Source organism: Sorghum bicolor, chromosome 10 (assembly GCF_000003195.3).
Source record: "Sorghum bicolor cultivar BTx623 chromosome 10, Sorghum_bicolor_NCBIv3, whole genome shotgun sequence".
Lineage (NCBI taxonomy): Eukaryota > Viridiplantae > Streptophyta > Magnoliopsida > Poales > Poaceae > Sorghum > Sorghum bicolor.
In genome coordinates, this window is record NC_012879.2 from 11213342 (window position 1) to 11223597 (window position 10256).

At 43.7% G+C, this 10256-nt stretch overlaps 1 protein-coding gene across 1 annotated transcript; it reads left to right on the plus strand.

The window, feature by feature from the left end:
* On the plus strand, nucleotides 333-1714 carry LOC8065782. Its single transcript, XM_002436784.2, has 2 exons — nucleotides 333-802; nucleotides 1010-1714. The coding sequence occupies exons 1-2, from the start codon at nucleotides 366-368 to the stop codon at nucleotides 1521-1523; spliced, it is 951 nt and encodes a 316-aa protein (XP_002436829.1). The 5' UTR covers nucleotides 333-365; the 3' UTR covers nucleotides 1524-1714.

Consider the following 10256-nt stretch of genomic DNA (forward strand, 5'->3'; position numbering starts at 1 on the left):
ACTAGTGTTTCTCTACCTTTTCTACTCACAAGCTTGTGCTTTGAATAGGACAACTATTGGCATTTGCAAGTTGACAATGTCTATATGGAGCTTATAGAAAATTTCTAGCACTAAATATTAATGCATTTGAGAAAAAGTCGCACAAGTAGAGATATACTATATATAAGGTCTATAATATTCTTTGACTTTGTTATCAAAATCTCAATTTTGCCTTCATATAGAAGTCAATTGTCCAATAAATTAAAACTAGGACAAAAAGATTCACATGAAGCCTATAAATACTGACCTTGGTGTTTGCCAATCCCCACAACCCAACCACCCTCGTTATTTTCTCAAACTACCAATTGTTCGTAGTACTCAACCACATGGATCCCAAGTTCAAGGGAGAGTCGAGTGCCTATGAGAACAAGATGGTGAAATCTCTCACTGCAAGGGACAACACCAACAACAATTGTGCTAGTGATATGAACAAGAAGCACAATCAAATTGTGGATGAGCTCCAAGCAATGTTTCCTAGCAAGGAGAAAGAACAGGTAACCAACATGTACATGGATGTCATGGTGGAGATGACACAAACATTACAGAGTGGCAACCAGCATGTGGAAGCTAGTAGCAAACTCATGAATCAACCCTTTGGGGTGATTGTGGGGGATCCATCCATGGGCAACATGGAAGCATTTGATGGTTACCAAAAAGTGGAGATGCTCGGCCCGAGGAATGTGAAGCAGACTCCATGGAGAAAGCCCACTCCTTGGAAGGACAACCAACGGACTGGGAGGTTTTGGACCATAGACGAGCATAGGTTAGTTATTTGCTAGATCCTTATAGCATCTCATACAAATTTTTAATGCTTGTCACATGAATTTTGATTTCCTTATTAAGCATAGATTATAAGGTTATTATGATGAGGTCTTTATATATTATTCTTCTTTTACTAATCTTGAATATATATGGGCATGGAATCAAAATTTCTATCTAATTAGTTCACTTCAAACTTTACCTCATTTAGGCAATTCCTCCGTGGTCTACATGTGTATGGTCGTGGAAATTGGAAGAACATCTCTAGGCATTTTGTTACCACCAAGACCCCAGTGCAGGTTTCCAGCCATGCTCAAAAGTACTTCCTCAGGAAAGAAAATAGTACCAAGAAGCAACGTTATAGCATCAATGACATTGGACTTTATGATTTTGGGCCCTTGTCACAAACAAATGCTCCTGCTTGGGTGGGGCCCACCTTTGGTGGAGGTGTCTACAATATAAATCATTATAGCTTTGGTGGACATCCTACTTCCATGAACAATGCCCAGGCTTGGTCACCATTCCTATACCAAACTAGGCGTGGAAGTATAAGCAATAGCCTGACAACCACCTTGGCTGTTGACCAGCAACAAGAACAGATGGGAGCTAGTAGTTCTTTAGTGGATCCAACCACGGAGGCAGATGGAGGCCACCTAGATTGGACTAGTGATAATCTGAGAGATATTCTTGATACTCAGTGGATGATCAATGCAAACATGAATTAGGTTTTATACACCATCTAGTATGCCAAGTTGCATGGTGGCCTATTAGTTCATCCTTTATATGTGGGTTAAGCATCATAGTATTCTCTTATGCTAGAGCGTGAGCAACTTTTGTGTCATGAAATATTGTGTGGTACTTTCAAATGTATGTATCTTGTTTGATTTTTGTGTTTTACTTAGTTTGGTGTATCAGCTATGTCAGAATCAATATTACATTGAGCTTATTTGTTTATTTATTTATTATTCCTAGTTATGCAATGGATTTTATTACTTACCCTATTTTATATTATTTCATTTTTTAATGTTGTGGGACTTATACTCTAATACATATTGAAAGTAGAAGATGGAAAATCATAGGCATACATCTATCAATAAGGATATACAAGACTCCCATGTACAAACTGATCCTAAACTATGCACACATGTACGCAACTTGTACCTCTAGAGGGTGGCATGCCGCACATTACATTGTTGTACTATTTCACTTTGAAGTATTCTATGATTTTAGAATTTTTACATGGAATCAATTGGGATTATAATATTATTTTTTCAAGTATCTAAATATTACTAGCCAATCCAAACAAGGGATAAATCCATAACAAGTTGAAACACGAAGGATATAAATAAATGATCAACAACATAGATATATATTAATAGTATACTAGGTAGCATGACTGTGTGTTGCTACAGGATAATTACACTTCAGTATTAAGAACACATAGATCACATGATGAGATAACAATACTATAAAATTAAATACCTTGATTAAAATAACATTTACTTAAAAAACAAAGTTCGTAAAATTAACACAGTCATAAAGAGTGCGGTGTCACAGTTTATATGGTTAAAAAGACATTCCATGTGCTTTCTTAACACTTTCGATTTCGATGAGCACAAGCTGCTCCTTCCTAGGTGAAGATGGAATTTTTTTTGGGTAATTTCAATTATGGCTAAATGCTTGTGCATTAGAGCGGGACAAAATAACTGACATTGCAACGGGATATATTGTACTCTTACTAAAATATAGTTTCCATTGGGCTTACGCGACCAACACTTTTTTTAGCTTATGTGAGATCATATTCTTGTTTACTGTCGGCACTCTTTGTAATCAACGATACTGTCTTCCTGAGGCCAATTTTTCAGTGAAAGAGACAAAAAGGACATGTCAAGCGTATCTGTGCCCATACATCGCTACAAGAAAAACAAAACATAATCATGATTCTTCATCGTAGCAAATATTTTGTTTGGACATGTAGCAGTGAAGACACACTTTGCCTCTAACATAAGTAGAAATAGTTTTTAGATAGGAACTGTGTACTGGGCAATACGGATGCCTACCACCTCATTTCCCAAATACTGTAACTTCATCGTCTTTCTCTTGCCCTCAACGTTCATCCCTCATCATCACCCTGTTGCTAGTCTGCTTCAAGGTGCTAGTGTGCCACCAGCCAATCTCCTCACAGCCACCTCCCACCTCGAGTATCTCCGTTGGTGTCCCAGCCCTGATCTAGCCACTAAGGAAATCCAACAGTAGTCAGACTTGAAAGAGATTGAACCCTCCACATTTAGTGAGATTTGTCTTTTTACCTAACTAAAATAATAGGAATTCAACTGAGATAACTTGAATTTTACTAGTGAAATATCAGGACAATGTGACTCTTAGGCTTCATGAAGAATCGCACAATTGGCTTCAGCCCAATGGTCTGTAAGAAACCATGAAAGAATAGAATCTAATAAAATGTCAAACAACAGTGCTCATCAGTAAAGGAGGCTAGATTGAAGTTAGAAAAAATCAACATGAGCAGTCATCCATAACCGATTCTTTTTAGCGAATGAAATGTCCTTAGCTAGCATAACAAACTAATTACTTAGTGAATCGAGAAACAGATAGAATAGGTTCCAAACACTCATGGTTAGATACCTATCTTGAAATGAAGATCGGACAAACATTCACAACCACAGCCAGATAATGGTTCTTATTATAAAAGAAATTAGATTACCCTAACAGACTAAAAGACAATATACTGGGAGAGGCTCAAAGATAACAACCAAACTTCTAATCTAAATCTTAATTTAAAAGATATATTTTTATTAATGAATAGATTTTTAGCTCAGTATGTTTAGATAATCAACATGTAATAATAATCTAGGTCCTCACATGTTTCATTTGGATCACGTATGAGGCATTTATGTTGTTTACTGTAATAAATTCATGATTTTCTAGAGCATGCTTCACAATGCAACAATATAGAATTAAGGAAGCAAGCACTAAAGAGATAAGGAAACAAACGTGCAAAGATTATTCAAGCCAAGAATGAAGAACTAACTGCAGAAAGATAACCTTTTTAGAATTCTGAAGAATTAGCGCATAAGGTCTGGCATCCCCCTCGAGTATGCAACATGACTGCCACCCTCATCCAAACAGTACCAAGCCCTACAACCTCCTAGAAAATTCTATGAGACTACTTGCATGCCGATTCTTATAACATTATATTATCATGTCACTGTCAAACTGAGAGAAAAGTAAACAGTTTGACTAATAGGTTGTGCTAAGTTCCATAGCCATCTCAACTAATCTATGGCCTCCAACCTCTAGAAAATATACCTTCTAGTCTACACATCCTGTTAAATCAAACAATATATGGCAATCTTTCTACATGGGTAGGAACACATTTTGCAATAAAAGTGAAATTTCTTATTAATTGGTATCCAATATTAAAGATCTGAGAAAACTCCAAATTTTTAAGGATTTTAGGATGGAAAATTTTATTTCATCCTTGCTTCTAAAATTTGTCTAGAGCAAAGGCAGCTCTTGAAAAGCACGGAGCTATGGACAGAAAAAGAGATGGAAGTTTGTACCTTGGTAGTGTTAGAATATATGTTTCTATGTACAAGATATGCCGTGTAGATTATAAACGTGCATATCTTCCTTACTTGTAGAGGAGGTTGATTGATAGATATCCTCCATAGTTTGTTATCATAGTTGTTGTAATCCTAACTTGATGTACAAGCCATACCGAGGGCTGTTCTCGGTCTATATAAACACGCAACCGAGGATCCCTAGGAGTAACCTCGTTCATCTATTTTTACATGGTATCAAGCTCCTTTTTTCCTGCCCTTCACTTCTTCATCCTCCGGGGTGTCTGCTAGCACTCCCCACCTTCCTTCCAGTTACCGAGAAACTCACCCGCACAAACCATCAATCGTGGAAGGCACAGGTTCTCTCGGCAATTCACGGGGCACAACTTGCAGATTGGCTAGAGGCCAATGCGGAGCCGCCGGCCAAGTTCCTCGACAAGATCAAGCCTGAATAATGCCTCAAGTTGTCTTGTAATGGGCCTAACCTCCTGGCCCAAGTCTAGTTATAAGGGTATAGGGGTATATACCCCCACAACTAGTCCCCGAGCACCATTTATTGTGATGAAACACGCCGTCTTGAGCTTCTTCGACCAGTGAGGCTTGACGTCTCTGAACGGTTGATAGTTGATCAATGTCGATGCCAAAGAAGCAGGTTATTCGAATAATGCATGGTGCTCTTTGAGAAAAAAAAAAGATTTCTTTTTTGATGAAGTGTGCCCACTTTACTTTTATAAAAAAGAAAATACTTCAAAAAAGCAAGCATATTCACCGTAAGGTGAAGTGTGCCCACTTAGTCCCCGAGCCTTGTAGTACGTGGCGTAGACACGTGGTGCCAGAGTCTAAAAAGAAAAATCCTCGTAGAAATTCTGATATTAAGATGCATCGCCAGATGCATCGTGCCGATGTAGTCCCAGAGCTTGCTGAAAGGCGAAATATGAGCCTTGTAGCAAGGTCTAAAAATTAATATTATCCGTCAGTTGTATATGAGTCTAATTCATATGTAACTAAGAAGAGGAATCCCTGAGCTGAGATCAGAGATTGATCGAAGCAAGCCCCGAGCACAGCGTAGGGAGTGATTGACAAGTCTTCGAGCACAGCGTAGAGACTGGTCGACAAGTTTCCGAGCGTGGTTGGAACGTAAACATGCTAGGTGGTCGGCACAGTCCCCGAGCACAACGTAGAGACTGGACGACAAGTCCCCGAGCGTGGTTGAGAACGTAAGCATGCTCGGTGGTCGGCACAATCCCCGAGCACAACGTAGAGACTAGTCGACCACTCTGAGCGTGGTTGGGAACATAAACATGCTCGGTGGTCAGAGCAGTCCCTGAGCACAGCGTAGAGAATGGTCGACGAGTCCCCGAGCGTAGCTTGTTGACTGGGCCAAACTCCTAAAAAATAAATATAGAGAATAGGTAGTATATGATGTGTAAATAAACTTTAAAAATTAGCACTAGTGTAAAATTTTAGCTTTTATGCTATATTTAAAGTTAACACAAGTGTTGACATTTACTACCGTCATCACTAAAAATAGAGATAAACTCTACTCCCAACAACAACACCAGAAATGCACGGTATATCATTAACTTGTCAAATAGCAACAAACCACTCTAACATTCCTAAGCATGAAGTAGGTTGTCATCCCTAATTACATTGCTAGGAATTTAATATAGATTCACATGTTCTAAGACAGAGAAAAAATAATATAAATATAATTATAAACTAAATGGGTTCTGCAAGCGGACAGATAATTATACTGTTGTAGCATTTTACCTAGGGAAGTATCCAGGTTGTCGATTTATATTTATACCACTCGGAAGGCTAAGTGTTAAACTATATCTATTATATTGATAACAAACTATATAGGATGAACAAATATTACCCAAGTCGTATAGTCAACTTCATAACAGGCAGAGGTCATAAGATAAATATAGATAAATAATAATAGTAGCATAATCATCAAGTATCATAATTAAAAATAATCATCACATCATCTACTAGTCATAATCATAGTTAGCTAATGGATAAACTAGGGAGTTGGATCTAAGGTAATTCTATAACTAGCCAATGAATAACTCTAATTAGTGCAATTACATTTAGAAATCATCGTTAAGTCAACCCTATATCATATTTATATGTAAAGGGGCATCAACTAGGTTTTAAGACGCAACTGTCACCTCCTTCGCAACCGTGCCCAAGCTAGCCCTACGTACGGGGGTAGACTACAGAGGAACCAACGCAGCTGTCACCTACGCGGACTACCACACGACCCGACACGTCAAGGTGCACTCGCAGACAAACAAGATATATAGACACCACGTCTACATATTGTCTATCATCTACCCAACGATCGATTAGGTAAACGTTATACGAGCAATTACATAAATTCAATAAGATCAAACCAACTATCCTAGACATATAATTAAAGTAGACAATGACTAATGTAATTAAGAACATATGAATCCTGTTGACATGATAAAATAGTAGTGTCGCACCAACGAGTGGGATTGAGCCTTCTCATGTCATTTCTGTTGACGTGATAAAATAGTAATGTCACGCCGTCGCACCAGCCTGCCTCGCCGCTGCCTCCACCTCCCCCTCCACCACCGCCGCCACCACCCCCGCTTCCGGCTGTTTCGCCTGCGGCCTCGGGGGATGATGTGGCCAGCTCCTCGGTGGCTAACGCGTTGAGCTGCCATGGGGGGCTGAGGCACGGGGCGCATCGCTTCTGGTGGTGCCCCACACTGATGAGATTCAAGCGGCTGAGGATGGGCTCGGCAACGCCCTCATGGCGCTGGTGAGGGGGACTCGGCCATTTGTCTCCACGTCCATGGTGTACAGGTTCCTCCATGACCGTTTTCACATCTGGGCTGACAACGTGGATGTACGTCGATACGAGCCCGAGGACTTCATTGTCAGGTTCAGGCTTCGCGAGGACCGCGATCGGGTCCTCGCCTCTAGGCCGGGAGGCGGCCTTCTGCCTTTGTTGTGGCGTCCATAGCGAAGGACTTCATTGGCAAGTGCATGTTCTTTCAAGTTCCGTGTCATTGTCGGGCTCTCCCGCGTTCCCTTCCACGCGCGGAGAGTGACGGTGGCACAAATTATTCTGGGACCTGCATGCTCTGGGGTGGAGATATCTCAGATTCGAGATCGACCAATTGATGATGATAGTGAATTTTTCGTTAAAGCTTGGTGCTGGCACCCCAACTTCATTTGTGAGGAACAACTGATCTTTATTCCTGAGCCTCACGTTCTTGGGATTCCTGTTGAGGAGCGTACTGAGATGCCTGGACTGCGCTATCATGTGCGAATTAGGATCGTGGCTGTGCAAGACTTGAGTACGCCGCCTGGGTCACCAGGCGGTGACGGTGGTGTTGGGCCAAGTGACGATGGCAATGACAGCGATGGCACTGCTGACCCAGGTGGTTCTAACCTGAATGATGATGGCCATGATTATTGGCCGACTCCGAGGAGGGACTCTTCCGATGACTCTGGGGATAGTAACTACAACAACTATCACCCAGGGAACGCGCTGCGGCGCTACAGTTCACCGCCCCGGACCGTGCTTGTTGGCGCTATGGACTACCCAATACCCTTTGTTCAACAACTGGGGTCTCACCTTTCTCCGGGATGGTCTCTGTCCCAAGGACGCCGCTGAGGCGCCGCAGATTGCAGCTCGAGGATGCCATTTTTGTGGAAGATTCAGTCCCCAGGACTGTAGCACACCGCGCATATGTGATGACCCCGTCACTCTCGGTTCATCGGGGGTCTCCGGAGGTGGGCTTTGTGGGTGCCTCCCTGGACAACTCGCCGTTCCGGCTTCACGGTGGGCGTAGCCTGCAAACCCCGCCTTTGAAAAGCCGGGCTGCTGACAGACCGGTGGACTGGTGGGCGGATTTGGTTGAGGCTGAGTTTGGTGTCCGTTCTGACTCCTTGCCTGATGAAGCCACACAACCCCCTAGGATGTGTGGGGTTGATGTCATGACTTCTGATTCTCTTGAAGAATGCCAGCACTCTGCTTCCTTGCAGCCCGCAGATTCTCAAACTCCGATGGCAGATAGGGTGCTGGTCGAGCTGGAGGCTGTCGTCCGCCTTCTGATGCGCTCGCCGCTGATGGAAGCTGCCCCCAAGCTTAGGAGGGCACGAAAGCCAGTTTCGGTGCATTCCTTGAGGCGCAGTGGCCGCATTGCGGCGTCTTCGAGGGCCCAAAATACAACGTTGCAGGCACGTAGAGTTCTACTCAAGAAGCTGGGTATTGCAGTGGAGGAAAACGCATGTCGTAGCACAAGCAAGAGGCGCTACAGAAATTCCTCGCCGGGGGATTGGATCCCTCGGCCATGGAACTAGACCTCCAGGGCCTGGAGGAGGAGGTTATCTGAGTTTTATCGGACCGTCCTAGTTGCTCTTTTGGTTACCCAATGTCAGACAACTTCTGTTGCTTTGTGTGGAATGTGCGCGGCCTGAATGAGCACGCGCGTCGCTTTGTTGTCCGTGAGTTTGTGATGCTACACAAACCCTCTGTTGTCTGTGTCCAGGAGACTAAAATCTCTGCTTTGTGTAACACTCTGGCTAATGAAATACTAGGCCCTGCGTTGGACTATGTTGTCTTGTCTGCAGCCGGTTCCGCCGGAGGTATCCTCCTGGCTTGGGGTAGGCTGGCCTGGGCCGCCTCCTATGTACAATTGGGTCGTTTCAGCATCTCTGCTAAGCTGTCGCGTGTGGGCTCGGCAGGGGCACAGTGGTGGTTTACTGGCGTCTATGGACCGCATGCTGATGATGAGAAGGTTCAATTCCTGGCAGAATTGCTACAGTTTCGTGCCACGGTGCAGGGGCCGTGGCTGCTATGCGGGGATTTTAATATGATCTACCACGCTCAAGATAAAAATAACGGTCGCCTCGACCGCCGGTGTATGAGGAGATTTAGATCGTTCATTGATCAAGCTGGGTTGGAGGAGATCAATATGTTGGGTAGGTCTTATTCCTGGTCTAATCAGAGAGCTGCACCCACTCTGGAGCTTCTTGACAAGGTTTTCGCCACTGTGGATTGGCTCGACGAATTCCCGTCCCACATGCTGAGGCCGCTATCCTCTGACTGCTCAGACCACTGCTCGCTTTTGCTCATATCTGAGCCTTCTTCTGCTGGCCAGCGTCGCTTCCACTTCGAAACATTCTGGACAAAGGTCCCGGGCTATGGTGACATTGTCAAGAAGGCCTGGGACGTTCCAGTGGCCGAGGCTGACCCGTTCCGGGTCTTGGACCAGAAACTGCGTAATGTCACTGTTGAGCTCAAGCGTTGGAGCAATAACAATATTGGGAGTATACGCCTACAACTGGCTGTAGCGAGGGAAATTATCTCTCGCTTTGATGAAGAACAGGAGACAAGGATTCTCTAGGTCTGGGAGCTCAGCTTGTTTCGTGCCCTCAAAGTCCGGGTTCTTGGACTTGCTTCGCTTGCACGTACGATCACCAGGCAACGCTCAAGGATTCTGTTCCTTCAGCATGGGGACGCTAATACAAAATTGTTTCATTTGCAAGCCTGTCATCGGCGCCGTTAGAACCGTATAGAGGCGTTGCAGGTGCAGGATGTCCAGATCGTCTCTGACGAATCCATGAGCCAGGCACTGTTTGACTACTACAACGAGATCCTCGGTTCAAATTTCCAGCATTCCAGGTGCATCAACTTGCAGGCCATCGGTCTGCCTGTGCAGCCCCTAGAGAATTTAGAGGTTGTCTTCTCAGAAGAGGAGGTCTGGGGTGTTGTGAAAGAGCTGCCTAATGAAAAGGCATCGGGCCCGGATGGGTTTACCGGGCTATTCTACAAGACAACCTAGGAAACGATCAAGGTGGACCTCTTGCATGCGGTTAATGCCTTCTGGGCAC